Source organism: Anarhichas minor, unplaced genomic scaffold (assembly GCF_050575085.1).
Source record: "Anarhichas minor isolate MPS153535 unplaced genomic scaffold, ASM5057508v1 ptg000046l, whole genome shotgun sequence".
NCBI classification, from domain to species: Eukaryota; Metazoa; Chordata; class Actinopteri; order Perciformes; family Anarhichadidae; genus Anarhichas; species Anarhichas minor.
Window position 1 is genome coordinate 139465 of NW_027466492.1, and position 17545 is coordinate 157009.

General features: G+C 43.8%; 1 protein-coding gene across 6 annotated transcripts; it reads left to right on the forward strand.

Annotated features, from left to right (window-relative positions):
- Positions 1-1278: 1278 nt before the first annotated feature.
- Positions 1279-16172, forward strand: pld3 (phospholipase D family member 3). Of its 6 annotated transcripts, XM_076111987.1 has the most exons (16): positions 1279-1440; positions 1939-1972; positions 3039-3133; positions 3806-3856; positions 3937-4094; positions 5479-5659; positions 5734-5851; positions 6402-6529; positions 7113-7310; positions 7414-7553; positions 7799-7964; positions 8102-8201; positions 9173-9355; positions 11734-12075; positions 14347-14389; positions 15926-16172. In XM_076111987.1, exons 3-14 carry the CDS (start codon positions 3107-3109, stop codon positions 11769-11771), a joined length of 1488 nt encoding a protein of 495 aa, XP_075968102.1. In that variant the 5' UTR covers positions 1279-1440; positions 1939-1972; positions 3039-3106; the 3' UTR covers positions 11772-12075; positions 14347-14389; positions 15926-16172. The 6 variants fall into 6 exon arrangements, with proteins under 6 accessions (XP_075968102.1, XP_075968101.1, XP_075968103.1 ...); XM_076111986.1 differs by lacking the exon at positions 1939-1972; XM_076111988.1 differs by lacking the exon at positions 1939-1972 and having other exon boundaries at positions 1280-1440; positions 9173-9927.
- Positions 16173-17545: the final 1373 nt, after the last annotated feature.

Here is a 17545-nt window from a genome sequence, read left to right on the forward strand (position 1 = left end):
GGAGCAGACCTGGGTGGACCACCACCTCACTGCACGGACCAACCGTCCACAGTATGTGCGGATACAGGAGTGTGAGTCCTACCTAGTGTCCCGCAGCACGGGGGCCCCACAAGGAACCGTTCTAGCTCCATTCATCTACACCCCGGACTTCAAATACAACTGAGCTAACTGCCACCTGCAAAAGTTCTCTGACGATTCTGCAATCGTCGGCCTCATTTCCGCCGGTGATGACAGGGAATACAGGGAACTGAACCAGGACTTTATAGGATGGTGCCAGCGGAACCGCCTCCAGATCAACTCTGGTAAAACCAAAGAGCTGGTGGTGGACTTCTGCCGGGGTAAACACTCTCCTCCGGTACCAGTGAACATCCAGGGAATGGACGTTGAGATTGTGAGATCGTATAAGTACCTGGGTGTTCACAATAAACTAGACTGGACTGATCACACATATGCACTTTACAAAAAGGGTCAGAGCAGACTCTATCTGCTGAGGAGACTGAGGACCTTCTTTGACTCTGTGGTGGCATCAGCCATCTTTTACGGAGTGGTCTGCTGGGGCAGCAGCATCTCGACAGCCGACAGGAAGAGACTTAACAAACTTATCAAGAAGGCCAGCAGTGTGATGGGGTGTCCACTGGATACGGTGGAGGTGGTGGGAGACAGGAGGATGGTGGCTAAGCTATCATCCCTGATGGACAACACCTCTCACCCCATGCGGGACGCCTTGGCAGCTCTGTGCAGCTCCTTCAGCCACCGGCTGATTCACCCCCGGTGTGTGAAGGAGAGGTTCCCCAGGTCCTTCCTTCCTGCCGTGGTCAGGCTGCACACAGCTGTGCTCCCAGTACACCACACAACACAACTCTAAAAATCTGTGCAATACAAAAATGATTCTGTCTGATGATATGATATTTTTTAATTGTATAATCTTTTACTTTTTTACTTAGTTAATATTCTTTACTGTTCTATTATTTATTTACTTATTTATAATACTTGTTTAGATCTTTATTATATTTACTATGTCTCTTGTTTGCACTACACTGTATGCTGCTGTAATCCTGTAAATTTCCCCCCTGTGGGACTAATGAAGGATTATTTTTGCCTTATCTTATTTTATGAATTGTGCGCCTGCTTTGTATCACTCGGACGGATAAACAGCGGCCTCTTGTGGGTATAATTGAGAACTGCACTACTGTAACTCGCCTGTCTGCGTCACGCCAACAGCTCCCCTCTAATTGGCTGTCCGGCTCGGATCACGTGACCCTCTCCCCCCTTCTGTGTCCCGTCTTTCCAAACCACTACTGTAATAGCTCGAATGAGCTTCTTCTGTGTTCTTTTTGTGTTTAACAATGAAACAACAACCATAAATGTGACTGTGTGTAACGAACGGACGTCGACGCTGTTATATGCGGGACTTTAATTCACCTGGACGCATGGTGACAGGTGGGTTGACGGTTTTACACGCTGAAGGAGACTTTGTTAGTGTTGCTGTTGTTGTTGCACTGTCAGCGACTCTTCGTCTGCTCAGTCGGGGGTTACAGTGTAATGTAACGACCTTTTAGTGGGAATTATTATGGTACTATTAAAATTAATATGGTACTGTCAAAACTTTCTTAACGTCTGTTATTGCTTCTCTAATGTGTTTTTATTAATAACTTTAAATCTCCACCACTCTTCAAAGGGGCTCCGACGTTAACTACATTCCTTATTTAGCTAGCCCTGTGTTAGCTAACGTTATTTTGAAGCTCACAAAATACGTGTGTTGCACTTTTCTTAGTCGTTTTGGGGTCATTTAAGAACTGAGCAAGAGTGACTCTGCCTTTAAACTTGAGCCGCAACTCGCGTGTCACGTGTTCCTCTCTTAAATTGTAGTTCTATGTACCAATGTGATTTGTTGTAGTTCTATGTACTAACGTTAATGTGATTTGTTGCTCTGCACAGATACACAAGCCCTCTCTGTCCTCTGCTGTCTGTGGTAACTGCATGGCACACATTGTCAAAGACACTGCGAGCTTTATTTGTATTTATTTGTTTGTTTAGTTTGAATAGTATATCATTGAAGAGATCATCTGCTTTATAAAGCTCAATGCAAGAGGAGCTACATGTGGTGCTGGAAAACCCTGTTACTGCTTCTAGATTTATCCCATAAGGAAAAAAACCTGTTGAATATATTTATCCAACAAGAGTGCTGCTTTCAATTGTAGATATGAAATATGTCAGATTTCAAAAATGGCTCTATATTTATTATTCCAGACTTTTCCAGGTTTTTCAATACCACACATAATCTTAATATCTGCTCTTCCTGTTTATTTTGTCTTCAGCCTTAAAAACAACAAGCCTACACGAGAGCATCAAACTAAAGCATATTTTTGGCTCGAGCAGGAAATGTTTTGTCTTCTTTGAAATCGGTTTCAAGTAAGATCCAGTCGATTAAAAACAATGTATTTTGCACATGTTAAGAGCTTGTTTCCTCAATGTGCATGACCTAAGAAACCTCCAGACTCTCGTGATTGATCCCGAACCAGAATGTTTTCATTCATCAATCAGAGATACTGAAGCCTCAATCTGAAGTCACACTGCTGCTGTCAGCATTACATACTTCCTCTCTCTCTCTTAAGCAATCGAACCTCATAAATCACGAGACCTCAGATTCCAGAAAACAGTTTTTTTGTTTGTTCCGTTGTGAGCTCAGCTCCTAGCAGCTGGAAGCGGTGTGTGGGTGTGTGTGGGTGTGTGTGTCTTTGTGCTAGAGATGAACTGTTCGGGTCATTCTCTGTCCGTGGCTCTGAAAACATCTAGAGCCTTCTCTTTGTCGCGTCCGTAAAGGTTAGGCAGAGGTGTGTGTGTGTGTGTGTGTGTGTGTGTGTGTGTGTGTGTGTGTGTGTGTGTGTGTGTGTGTGTGTGTGTGTGTGTGTGTGTGTGTGTGTGTGTGTGTGTGTGTGTGTGTGTGTTTAGGGGAGAGACAACGGTGTTTGAGATTGCTGTGTATCTTTTACTCACACATTGTGTGTTTTTGTTCCACTTCTTTGTTTGTTTTTTAGAATTGCGGAGCCTAATCTGACCTGAAGCCGAAACTACTGATAGACATCAAATCAGTCTGTCTTTCACAATGAAGACGGACGTCGCTTACAACCAGGTACGCTTCCTTTTGTATAGATTGTGAATGATTTATCATATAAAACATTCCAGACATTTACTGGGCAAAGCTTCTCTAATGTGAGGATTCATTTGTCCACATTTTAAAATCTATTTTAATATTTCCCTTTCAACCCTTGTAACTTCAGACTGGCATCCTTTATTTTGACCCTAAAAGTTGAATAAATCTATAATTATAAAAGTAATACATAAGCCTTAAGAACTTGTGCTGTATTTTAAAAGAGAGGAAATGCTTTCTGTTTGATTCATTGAGCTCGTTACTCCGATCCGAACGTAAGATGACAGCTCATCCCATGTGACCCTTTATCATATATTCACTCTTAGTCGTGCTTTTAATCCCACTGTCATTAACAGAGTTAATAATATTAACACAATTAGTTTTGCACATTTACGGCTGTAGTCAGTTTTACTCACCATGAACTCAACTGTGGTGGAAATCAGACAGGACCAGGTCAGCTCAACCAAATCACAAAACAACAGTGGTTTGTGGGCAAAGTGTCTCCCGGCGTTTTCATATCCGCTTAAACATTAGTTTATATAGAAGCAGTTTGTATTCTGATGAAGTGTTCTCCTGCTTGTGTGTGGTTCCAAATAAGAACATCGTCTCGTGTACAATCCTCATAGTGTTCATGTATTCTTCTGATGCCTGTAGCTGGTGGACGTGGAGAGGAGGAGACAAGAAGCCAACCGTAAAGCACAGATGGTACGTTACACACACACACACACACTCAAATCAGGTCAAATCATGTTCATTGACTTTTTAACACACACACACACTTTCAGAACTTCAGGTGCGTCATAGCTCTTCTCACTGTGGCCACTGTGCTGCTGACCGCCACGGCCCTCTACATCCTCCTGACACCGAAGGTCTCCTCCTCCCGTCCGGCACCCAGCAGCAGCCTCCGTCCGCCCCGGGGAGAGTCCTGCTCAGACCCCTGCACGTAAGTACCGACACACAAACACACACACACACGGACACAGTCATTTATCCAGCTCTCGTGTCTCTAACTGTGTATCACATCAGCACTATTCAAAGCACTTAACAGTTAAGCTCCATAGTCCGTTAGATCCAAAGCTCCACAAGAAACAAGCAGGCGGACCTTGAGTGGACATTATTTAGTCAATCCTGAGACATTTTACTGTTGAAAACAATCCTGACAAACGATGTGAAGGTGACTCTGATTCTAAATGACCTGAAACGTAGAACACATCTTTGACATTTCTGTACTACAATGTCTTGCTACTCAGCGGCTGACGTGTCATTTAATATATCTGCCAGAAGCTAATGGGGAGGCCAAGTCCCGCCCCTTCCCGTTTGAATTGTGCCATGACTTACACGTACGATGTACGATTTTAAAAGATCATTTTGCAAGTCCTAAAAGTTGCATGTTGTCATAAAACTGTAAGTATAAGACTTTGCAAACACAGTATTAGAAAGACTGCACACCCGTAAGTGACGTCTCTCTGAAGCTACGATGCGGTCGTGTTGGCATCGGTGACATACATGGTTGTGAAGACCAGGCTGCAACCTCCGGTTCTACGAGTGAAGCTGATGCGGAAATGTTTTAAAACTTGTATTCTCTCTACTGACCATCAGGGGGCGACTCCTCTGGTTGTATAGAAGTCTATGAGAAAATGACTCTACTTCTCTCTTGATTTATTCCCTCAGTAAACATTGTGAACATGAGTTTATGGTCTCAATCTCTAGTTTCAAGTCTTCTTCAATACAGCATGATGTTCATTTAGTAACTTATGATCCATTTAGAGTCAAACAGACCATAAAGCAGGGTAGGCTTTAGGGCGGGGCTGCTGTGATTGACAGGTCGCTGCCGCTACCAGAGCCGTATACTACGTCACTCCTCCGCCTTCCAAATATGGTCACTTCTGTTCATTGTTTGCAAATAAAAAATGGCGACGGCCGTAATCCAAGATGTCGACGTCGAAATCGCTAAAACTCGAGGCTTTAAAACGTCACGGTGGCTACGTCCACTTCTTATGTGCAAGACAAGAGATGTAGTCCACTGAACGGTTTGACGACAAATGAAATGTTACTACAACAAACTGCGACTTTCTTGACCTGCAAAAATGATCTTTTAGATTGACAAACTGTTTTATGGCACGATTCAAACATGATTAAAATAATATTTGTCTTGTTGACTACCGTACTTATTTTCTTCCAAAATAAGTTCCGACAGCGGAAGGGGCGGGACTTCGCCTGTCTATTTCCACCTGATCGGTTTAATGGTCCTAGGCAGAACCAGCAGGAGTACAACTATTATGAGTCATTATTATCAAGCCGTCGCCCCGTCCCCCCTCCCCCGTCAGGATCGTTGTGGTGGAGAGCATCCCTGAAGGTCTGGTGTTTAACTCCAGCACCACTCACCCCACCATCTTCCAGGCCTGGCTCAATCTGATGGGCGAGGCCCGCAGCAGTATCGACATCGCCTCCTTCTATTGGACGCTCGCTAATGAAGACACAGGCACTCATGAGCCGACAGCCAATCAGGTCAGCCTCAGGGTGAGTTTTACCCCTTGTGACATCTTCAACGGTGAGGTCATCTTTCTCTGCTGTGTTCACAGGGTGAGACCGTTCTGAAGACACTGGCCGAAGTCTCCGGGAAGCTGTCTGTTCGTATCGCAGTGAACACACCACAGGGGAGTCAACCGCAGGCGGACCTCAGACTGCTCAATGACTCAGGTGCCTTCATGTGCAGCCTGTCATCGTCTGTATTTACTAAGGCTGACCAGTTACTTCATATTCTAGTTTTTTCGATCACAAAAAATATTAATTACATAATATATATTATATTGTGTAAAAGGTATTATCATCCCTGGTCTGTATTTTCAATCAAAGTGTGGAGAATGGTCTCAAACTAGTTGAAATGAAGCAATGCTTTATGGGTAAAGGTTGCATCAACACCTGGGGTTGAATTGATTTTGTACACTTACCTATTTCAGGATTGGTTTTCTACATTTAAGTGTTAATCTTGATGACTTTCATTTAAGTAAATGTCAGTTAAGTCACGATCTATAGCCGCAGGAGGTAACACACTAGAGATGAGGGTATTGCAACATTTAGATATTTTACAAACTGTGTGTGTGTGTGTGTGTGTGTGTGTGTGTGTGTGTGTGTGTGTGTGTGTGTGTGTGTGTGTGTGTGTGTGTGTGTGTGTGTGTGTGTGTGTGTGTGTGTGTGTGTGTGTGTGTGTGTGTGTGTGTGTGTGTGTGTGTGTGTGTGTGTGTGTCAGGAGCTGACATCAGGACAGTTAACGTGAGAGAGCTCACCTCAGGCGTCCTCCACACAAAGTTCTGGGTCGTGGACAAGAAGCACATTTACATCGGCAGCGCCAACATGGACTGGAGGTCCCTCACACAGGTTAATACTCACAATCACTTTTTTTTTTTAATCACGTGAATGGAAATGTCTTAAATGGTTTCCCGGGTGGATAATGAATTGTTCAGTATTGTTGAGTTGTTACTTTCAGAAGTCAGTGTCAGCTTTCTGAATCGGATCGAAAGCATGCGAGCAGAACGACATGTCTTCTGCTTTTAGGAGGAAGTTCTTGTGTCGCCTCAAAAGTTTCGGTCACACGCCGTGCAGAAAGAATAGTTTCAATTTGCTTTAATACTGTGACGTCATCAATATCTCAAATGTAGCTTTCCTAGTCAGATATTCAGTGGCCTGTTGATTTTGCTGAGTTGTCACTTCCATGAGCGTCCCGAGTGCACCAACATCTCATATGTTTCTAAGACATTTCTTTAGGACATTTCTAATTTTTTTTCAATCTCAGGAATTACCAGATAAATGTTTTTCAAAATAAGTTTAGAAAAGTCTAGAAAACAGTCTTCACATCAATGTCTTGATATGAAGTAATTCTGTGCTCCTGCAGTTTTTTCCCTACTCATCTCCGCAGTTTAAAAACATCTGTGCTTGGTGTGAATGTTGTGCTGGTGTGCAGGTGAAGGAGCTGGGCGTGGTGGTCTACAACTGCAGCTGCTTGGCTGCAGACCTGGGTAAGATCTTCGAAGCCTATTGGCTCCTGGGAGACAGTCAGTCGATCCCGTCGCCTTGGCCCAACAGCTTCGCCACCCTCTACAACAAGGACACGCCCCTCCAGCTGCCGCTCAACAGCACGCCGTCCAACGTCTACCTGTCGGTGAGATGAGAACAGGGACGGGAGGTTTTTTTGTTTAAGGCTCCCCGCGTTGCTTAAAATTGAACAAAACATTTACAAGATCTCTTTTCTCTCCCCTCTGAAGAGTTCCCCTCCGTCCTTCTGTGCAGCCGGCCGGACTCCAGACCTTCAGTCCATCCTCAGCGTGATGGAGGACGCCGAGAGCTTCATCTACATCGCTGTCATGAACTACCTGCCCACCCTGGAGTTTTCCCATCCTAAAAGGTAGAAGTGACGTTTCACTACAGGGAGGACAGTTTAGCAGAGTCAGAGGTCAGTTTTACAGTCTGTGGAGCTCTTAGGAGCTGCTCACGGTCATGTTTTAGCCTTGTTAGCGACATGACGCTACGTCCGTCCACCACTTTGGTTCAGAACAACATATCTCAACAATTATTAGATGGATTAGATGACATTTAGTACAGATGTCACCACGTCTCACGTCTGGCACCCCCCCCCCCTCCCCCCTGCAGGTACTGGGCCGACATCGACACCCAGCTGAGGCGGGTCGGGTACGAGAAGCGGGTCAAGGTGCGCCTGCTGATCAGCTGCTGGGCCAGCACCCAACCAGTCATGTTTCCCTTCCTGAAGTCTCTGGCCTCAGTGTACGACCCCAAGAGCAGGCTGGACATCCAGGTGGTGAGTAGCTCCTCTGTGTTTCTTCATAAGAAGAGCTGGTCATGTGTCCTCTGCCACAGAGACAGGAGTTAGTACATATTATGATGACTGTTTTATAGTCAAATGCATAACCTGATGACTGTTATTTCCTCATGCAGAGGCTGTTTGTGGTGCCGGCCAGCCCCAAGCAGAAGGAGATTCCCTTTGCCAGAGTCAACCACAACAAGTACATGGTGACCGATAAGATAGCCTACATAGGTAAGGCCGCACGCACACTGCATGCTGAATCAATAATGAAAACAGTAATATTCACATCTGACTGTATATAAACTGTATATATATATATATATATATTAGTATATATATATATATATATTAGTGCTGGGCAACGATTAAAATATTTAATCGTGATTAATCGCATTGTTATGGCAAAGTTCAATAATGAATTCAAAAGTAGTGTATTGCGCACTTTTATTTTAAAAGTACTACTATATGAACAAAAGGGCAATAACATTTGGTTCACGAGATGCAGGTAGCATGTTTTATACTTAATGTGAATATAATTCATACTTTGTTGGCATCTTATTCTGAAAACCGGATGTTCGTCTGAAGAAACCGGATGTTGTCTCACGTTAATCTTTCCGCTAACTTTCAAAGTCCTTCGCTCGCTCCCGATCTGTGCCGTTTAAATGCGTTTACCGTGAATGTCAGCATATAGGTGCACTAAAGTGTAAGTGTCTGCTGAGTTGACCGGAGATCTGAGTGTCTGCTGACTTTACCGCAGCGATGTCCAGTAGTCTCCAGGGAGAGCAACAGCTGGTGCAGCTTCTCTCTTTATTTCTGCCCCCCCCCCCCTCGACCAGAAGCGGAAGTCGCCTTTTCTCTACAGCAACACACACACACACACACACACACACACACACACACACACACACACACACACACACACACATACACAACTGACTATAGGATGTTTGCTGGCTTTTATCCCACTGTTCTTGTCATCCTCTTGTTGTTGTGTCTATGTATTGTCTCTTGTCTTTCAATTAAAAAAAATAATAAAATAATAATACATTTTAAAAATGCGTTAACGCGCAATAAAATAATTGTCGGCGTTAATTAATAATGAATGCGTTAACGCAAAAATAACGCGTTAACTTGCCCAGCACTAATATATATACAACAGCGCTGAAATGGCTGAGATCTGATCTGTGTGTTTGTGTCTTCAGGTACGTCTAACTGGTCAGGTGACTACTTTGTGAACACGGCCGGCTCGGCGCTGGTTGTCAACCAGACCGCGTCTCAGTCCTCGGAGCCGACCGTCCAGTCGCAGCTGAAGGCCGTGTTCGAGAGGGACTGGGACTCCGCCTACAGCACCCCTCTCACCCAGCACTCCAACCACAAAGACTTGTGTTAGTTTTTACCACCGGCAGTGTGGACACTTGTGTGCCAACACGTGTTGCAGTGCTGTAGTTTGTTTCAGTATTTCACTAGCCAGCTGAGACAGTTGTCCTCACGGTGAACACGGAAACACTTGAGTTGAGAAATCAGACGACCTCTTAGCGGAGCGGAGTTTCCCTGTTGGCTACGGTCCAAAGAAAGATAGCTGACCTCCAGTAAACCTGGCGAATCACAGCTTTAGTGCTGACTCCTATTTAACTGTTGAACAGCTCTGTTGAAGTGATGAGGAAGGATGCTCCGTGGACACTGTTCTTGCTGGTATAATAAAGTTTATTACAAACAAGCAACACATGCCATTACGGACGTCTAGATCGTCCGGAGGTCTCAAGTCGAATCCGAAAGTCCCTCCTTCTAGGGCGCTCGCTTCATCTTTATATAGGGTACATGTCATGTTTACATCTGGGCGGAACGCAAGAGAATGTATGTGGCCCCCTCATTCTACACATCCACCCTTCTGCCCCTGGTCTCCTGCACATCTGGTTTTCATCTAAGACAACTACACTTGGGGTCTTCGCTGTACTGTGTAAGACCTGAAAATATACCACAGTCACATAATGTTTCTCTCCACACATTCTCGCTCTTTAAAACGAAACCGCATTCCCTTCATGATCCTCTAATTGCTGCTTCATACACAGTCCCCTCAATGCCAGAAATACTAAAAAGTTAAAATCCTTGAACCAATATTGAGTTCATGTTCCTAAAACTTCCAAAAAGCATGTAGGATCTCGTAATGGCCGTTTCTTTGAAACATAATTGACTCTCTCTGAGCCAGCGGGAATGGCCTGTGGAGCTGCAGTGCTAATAATGATCTAATGATGTTACTGTGCAGAAGGTCTGCTGTAGGACGGCCGTCTCTCTTTGTCAGACTGGACTCCAATTACTGAGCCACAGAAAGGAGCTCAAAGAGAAAGACAAACGGATATATAGTCATTTAAAATCCTGTTGCTGTTATAGTGAAGTAGTGTGGAGGAAAAGGATTTCATTGATCGTGATGCTCTCGTTCTGTGAAATTGAGCTACTGAGTTTTATTCCTCGTGCTAGAAATGGAGGGTGTAATATTGGATAGACCTTGCTGAGTTTTCATCAGCAGTATACAGGGAGGAAGACGTGAGGACCACCTGTGGAAAAGGTGTCTGGTTGTCCCCAGCAGACAGAAGTGGATGGAGCATGACTCGGGCCTGAGGTGGTGGCGGTTTAGTTCTTTGTTCTTGTTGGGAAGTCACAGAGCTCAGATAAATGTATAAATATCCAGTTTTTTTCTGCTCCTTATCAGAGTCTTTTCAAGCAGAGTCTCTGCAGTGCCGACCAAACCCAAATCAATATTTGGTAGATTTGTTTTCCCTTCAGGCTACAGTGACATTTCATCAAAACACTGTAAACACTGGCTTCCTGTACTTATTTCTTATGGTGGGCTTGTGCTACAGTATTCAGTATAATATATCTGCATCTGATAGACATATATTATACATGATATAGTATAATATATTTTATATATACAGTATATACACCTGACTATTTCACAAAAAATCTATATAATGTATAAATAAAGTGAACCAACAGCCACCACCAGGATTACTTTCTACCAAATAAAATTGCTTTTATTATTACTATTATTATTATTATTGTTGTCGTTATGACAGGGGCAGCTGGACTGTCCTCTGGCCGCCGGCTGTGATGTTATTTCACAACACAACAGCTTCTCTGTCTCCATACATTCCTATGAGCCTCCATCTGCGCACAGCAGCCGCGCGGAGGAGGAGCGTTAACTTCCCCGGGGGGGGGGGACATGGCGCCACGCGGGACTGGAGAGGTTGTTAGTCGGCTGCTTTTATACACAAAGAGAGTTTTGATCAAATAATATTTGATGCCACCCGGAATTATTTCACAAGAATGAAGGTAAGAATATGAGGACAGAGGAGCAAATCCATTTCAAGTCCAAAAGTAGTTTTGTCTAATATAATAGAATATTGTTTTTAATTGATGTTGCGTATTTCACCATGTCCGCATATAGCTCCCTTATTGTGTATCAACGCATAGTCAAGTCCTGTCCACATATGGTGGTGTAACTACAGTTGATCTCGAGCACATGGCATCTATTATTAGACATGCAGCTTATGGCTCTGACTGAGAGTCTGACTGAGACCTAACTGGGCTTCCTGGGCGCACGTGTTGCGTTAAGTTTAAATTTAAAGTCGTCGGTCAGTGTGACAGCCTTCAGTCGTCCTGCACCCCGCTGTCTGAGGAGCACACTCACAAACCCGCGTTGCTGTTCGACTATCAGTCGTTATAGTTGAATTTTTGGCCATCTGTCAAACTGCTGTCTCTGCAGATTCAAGTCCCGCTGATGTCCGCTCCGTGTCCGGCTGATGTCCGCTCCGTGTCCGGCTGATGTCCGCTCCGTGTCCGGCTGATGTCCGCTCCGTGTCCGGCTGATGTCCGCTCCGTGTCCCGCTGATGTCAACTCCGTGTCCCGCTGATGTCCGCTCCGTGTCCGGCTGATGTCCACTCCGTGTCCGGCTGATGTCCGCTCCGTGTCCGGCTGATGTCCACTCCGTGTCCGGCTGATGTCCGCTCCGTGTCCCGCTGATGTCAACTCCGTGTCCCGCTGATGTCCACTCCGTGTCCGGCTGATGTCCACTCCGTGCCCGGCTGATGTCCCCGGCTCTTTCAGGTAGACATTCTGTTCCGCTGTCTATAACTTTGTGCGCTCACCTTCAGTCCATTCACACACTCGTGACGTAAAATCTTCGAATGTTTTAAAATAAATTCGGAGAGTTTGTTTCAGATTTACTCTGTACAGGTTGTCAACTACAGTACAGTTAGGCTTCCTGTTATCCTAAAAGCACAATAATCCATAATTATATCAGGGTGAATTCATCTGCACCTCTCCATTTTATTTGATTCAAGAATTAAACTCTGGTTGTTTGCAACCAGAGTTGCAAAAAAGAGACAGCAGATTAAATGATTTGTTACCCGAGAATAACCATTGCAGTATTAAGGTTTAGTGGTAACAGCTCATTGTGTGTAATCTATTGTTTTATTACAATTATTATTATTATTATCATTATTCTTTCTTTCTTTCTTTTATTGGTGAAGCAATGTGACAAAAAAAATACATATAGTGACATAAACATGGAAGACAGACAGACATACAGACAATAACATAAAGCAGTTACGATGACGTAATGGAGTTTAGATTACAATCAGATTGGGTTACGTAGGCGTGTGTGGGTTTGTTTGGTGTGCATGTTTGTATAAGAGGCAACAGATGTGTGGCGGAAAGACAAAAGATGTAGTGGAATTGTTGCAATGGTGATAAATAAATGCATGCTTCAACAGCATTATCCTCATATTATTATGATGTTATTTTTATGTTTTGCATTATATGTAAATTGATTTTTCTGTGCACCTTTGCCTTAATTTAATCAATCAGTTATTGATCCTTCAGTTATTTTTATTTTCCACCTTCGTCTTATCATTTCCAGTGAGAGGTTATTTCAGATCCGTCCCTTTGCAGTAGCAGGTTTCCAACACTTGAGGGCAGTATTGGTGCAGGTTTTAAACTGGCAGTCTCTCCTGACTGTCAGACAGTGTTGAAGCTCTCCTCTTGTCTCGCTCGCGTGCTGTTCAGGGATTCAAATGGAAATTAGAGTCAACTGGAATCGGGCTCAAAATGTAAGCTCAGTAAAATGTAAAAGTTTAAAGATGTCCCCAGAAAAGAGCGAGGGGTGTTTCTGTCGTGTTTCATAACTCAAGTCATCACAATGAAGTTCAATAAGACCAGTTTTAGTCACGGTCCAGAAAGTTGTATATTAATGAATCCTCTCTGTAATTTCTTACATTTTATTGAACTGAATCACAGTCCAGTCAAAACTCAAAGTCCAGCTGTGGTCCACTGGATCCAGCTGTTGATGGGTGTGTCTGTAATGAGAGAATCAAACCCAGAGCCAAATATAAACCTGTACACACACACACACACACACACACACACGCTGAGGGATCACCAACATATCACTTCCCAGTATGTAAACTATGTAGGGGGTCGTGGAACGCAGCACAGCCCAACCCTGGAGGTTATTTCTGTCTCCCTGTTAACCCTCCAGCCCCCCACCTGTCCAATGTGTGTGTGCGTGCGTGTGTGTGTGTGTGTGTGTGTGTGTGTGTGTGTGTGTGTGTGTGTGTGTGTGCTGGGAGAGGCAGGGTGAGGTTTAAGTTCTCTACCCAAGGCTAACTGGACCTTGCAGCATTTGATGCATTTTGCTCCAAAAATCAAAACCCCTGTGCTCAGGAGCACAGTTTATTTGGAAGACATTTGCAGGACAAAAGGTTTGCCAGCAGTTTAAAAATGGGCTGAAGTGGGTGTGGCCCGCAACAAGACATTTGTTTTGAATCATGGAGTCCAGGGAGAAAAATAAGTAATATCTTCCCTTGCTTCACAGTTCAGCAGTTCTCTGTATGAGCAACAGAATCCAGTGGTTTACAATAGACCACATGGCCACATTGTGTTTTGGTCCGTTGTTAAAATAACAACACTTCCACAAAATGACTATTACGTAGGTTAATTGATATCCTGCTCTCTAAAAGCAACGGCTAACATAATACAACAGACAATAGAGTCTAGCTGTGACAAACATGATAATAAAGAATACTAACAGTGCTAATGAGAAGAATAAGATAAAGAAGCATTCAACCTACAGATGTACAACTCTCTGTTGGGGGGAGGTTTACATTTTACATCAGGGACGAGTGAAGAGACATTCAGTTTATCTGCACCGCCCAGCTAATTCTGTAATGGAAAGAGCCTCATGCTGCCAGGGTACGCCTTCAGTGTGTGTGTGTGTGTGTGTGTGTTGCCCCGAGGACCACCCATTAAAATAGACTAATTTTCTATGCAGTGTTGTGACAGATTATATCTTTTGTGTTTGTTTTACTCTTCATGCAGATGATTCACGGTGCTGCAGGAAGGACCAAAGTACATGCAGCAGGTACTGTGTGTGTGTGGGGGGGGGGGGGGGGGTGTAGAAGTGACACTGAATATCGAGTGACAACATTCCTGACGTGGCGCTGATCTTCCTCGGGTCAAAATGTTTTCTATGCGTGTAATAAAGTGAAGCTTTGAAGACATTAAGTTGATTTGCACAGTGATTAAAAAAAGTAGAAAAAGAAGAGATAGAAAAACATGATGACATTGTTTTAAAAATCAAAGCAAGGAGAGATGCAATTGGTGCACAAGCAATGCAACAGGCAGCTTTTTGAAAATATCACATTTAAACACAAAGTGACCACTAACAATCAAGACAAAGGAGGACGAAAATAAGTGCTGGATAATCAGTCCGCTTGACAAAAGAGATGAGATGCAGAGAAGATCAAATGGAATTAAAACATAATAAAGGAGAAAAAATCACACGGAAGGCTTCAAATTGTATTTTCGCTGCCTTTGATTAGATTGTTTATTTTTTAGTCTTGCTGAGTGTTTTTCATTGAAAAAAAGACAATATTTCATAAGAAATTACCACTGAGATGCACTACAAATTTGGCACAAATACAGCCAAAATAGCAAATGTGAAAGTCATATGTCCGTGGCACCTCTGCAGGTGAAAAAGAAACTTACAAAATACCACGTAGCACCGTACAATCTACAGTCCCTGTGCTACTTTCTAAAACTATGTAAAACTGAACAAGAGGTGAGCGAGCAGCATGGTGTGTGTGTGTGTGTGTGTGGGGGGGGGGGGATGTATCTGTGTGGAGGTGGATAAAAACAACTGCACTTTAATTACCATGGTGTCCTCTCAGTGGACAGATGTGGTGACGAGGGTGCGGACAGCAAAGGGTGGAGTCCCGTCGCTTGAACACGGCCGGTGATCCTACACCGGCCTGGAGATGGGGCTCCACTACAAAGTCACGACTGGATTTCACGTTATGATGCATGATACTTGACTTTGCTATTTAGTAATGTTATAGAGTTATAGAGTTATGGGTTTTAGAATTTGTGACAAAGAACCCCATTTTTTTATTTAATTTTACTGAAAGAAGTACTACAATGGAAATAAGTCGTGTGACTTTTTTGTGTAGTCTTTTTTTTCACATTCTTTTCATCGTGCATGTGCATTGGTGCTGTAACTATCTCAGTCTTTTTTTTTTTATTAATTATCAAATATGCCAGATAAAAACAATTGGATTGCCAGGTTTGAAAGAAATCCCTTCAGCTGAGATTTTTAATTGACGTCTCGTTCTAAATGAGGAAGCCAGAACACTCTTTTGTTTTTTTCTCCCAACCTGTATTGGTTGTTGTGGTCTTTATACTTCCTGGTACATGATCGCGTAGATTACATACAAATTGATTTGTCGAATACCTACAAAGTTACAGCGCATTCGTTTTCGTAGGTATACGCTACAAATGCTGTATGAGAACAGGCTGACCTGGGCCATGTCCAGGTTTGACCCTAAAACAACTTCCTGTGAAACTGTATGTTGTAGTCTTTGTATTAACTGAAGGACTCCCCCTCTTCTCTTTCCCCCAGGGCTCGATCAGCATCGAACAAACATCACAGCAGCCAGAGAAGAACTGCAGCATAACAACTGGATACTGTGCAAGATTTGTTTACCTCCACTGTATGTTTTCCAGCAAAAGAATCCAATGGGACCAAACTCAATGTTTTAACTGTCATTAAAAATCATTGATTTCTCCTTCTGTTTGTACTCCTGAGCTGGTTAGCTTCTGCAGCAGGACTGGAGACCGATAAAGCAAATAAAACATTCTGTTTCTGAGCTCTCGTCCCCGTCGTGTTTCTGAATATTATCCACCAACTTTGATCATTTCTCAGCTCTCTCCTGTGTGGTTCATTTGATTGGTCGTTAAAGGGCCGACTTAAACCTGTTTCACCTCCAGTGGGACTCATGTTTGGTCTTTTACTCATACAAGATACTTTTCCGAAGTGCCAAAGATGATTGGCAAAACCTGTTTTCCAAGATGGCCTCTCTAAGAACGCCTCTTCATAAAAGCCTGCCACGAATCCCACATGGGGATGTTGGCAATACCACAGTGTGAAAATAAATGTCTTGCTTTAAAGACAAATATCAGCTCTGAAAGCTATTTAAGTGCCAAAAGTGAATTGAAGATGGTTGTTTAGTTCCAGAAAACCTTGTGTCTTTAGTCTTGGGGATCCTGTGGGGAACAGATTACATTTCATGGCACTCCTTCCAAAAGTAGTTTAATATTTCAATCATAACCACAAATGTCAACCTCCTGTGGCACTAAAGGTGACGTCAGAGGATCACCGAAGTCAGAGAGATACATCCTATGACATCCATGACATGCAAAACTCCATGTCAATCCATCCGACATCCATCAGTTTGGATGAAATTGGTGGATCAATTTGATCCAAACTGAAATATCTGTATCAAATTGGTGAATCCAAACAGTCTATTTCCACACAGTTATTCTTAGCGCTTGTCATCGGTGCCACCGGTTCTGGCGAAATCAGATAAAGTCCTTCAGCTCAGACTCAAGTGGCTCCGGCAGCAACCAACTCTGCTCTGACAGACCCCGACCCGGCGTCGCTTTCCACCTTCGACCTGCAGTCGAACCTGCAGCAGAAGGTAAAGAGCTAAGTGGCCGGAAGCAGCAGCTCCCCCTCCAGCCAGTGAGCAGAGCTTCGCCTCGCAGCTCCGATGGCAGTCGACACCGACACCACGCTGCTGGAGGCCCAGGCTGTATTGCTGAGCCCGCTGGAGGGAAGGGAGGCAAGGGAGAACCAGGACTGAGCCGGGCAGACTGTCAGACCCCTGCTGCGGTAAAATTAGTGGTTTTCTAAAAGGGTTCTGGTGCTCGTAAACACTTCCACTTTTGTCCACAGGGGCAGCCAAAATCAACCAAAAATGTCAGCTCCTCGTAGTAGCTTTAAATATCAAATCTTAATCTATGAGTTAGATATTAGATGTTAGAAATAATTCATGTATGTAACTCCTTCAAAGTTCCCTCAAAAGTTGCCCTGTTCTCTGTGTCATTGCCCTGATACCACCATGAGATTGTCCAGTCTGTCGGTCATACATGTGATCTGGTTTGTGTGCGTTTCTGCTGCCCCTCTGGTGGCCTTTCCTACAGCAGCGGTTGTGTCTTCACAGAAATGACGATTAATGCC

Coding starts and splice junctions, on each gene's coding strand:
- pld3 (XM_076111987.1), top strand. CDS start 3,107: ATGAAGACGGACGTCGCTTACAACCAG. Junction 3,857..3,936: donor CCAACCGTAAAGCACAGATG/GTACGTTACACA, acceptor ACACACTTTCAG/AACTTCAGGTGCGTCATAGC. Junction 7,554..7,798: donor GAGTTTTCCCATCCTAAAAG/GTAGAAGTGACG, acceptor TCCCCCCTGCAG/GTACTGGGCCGACATCGACA.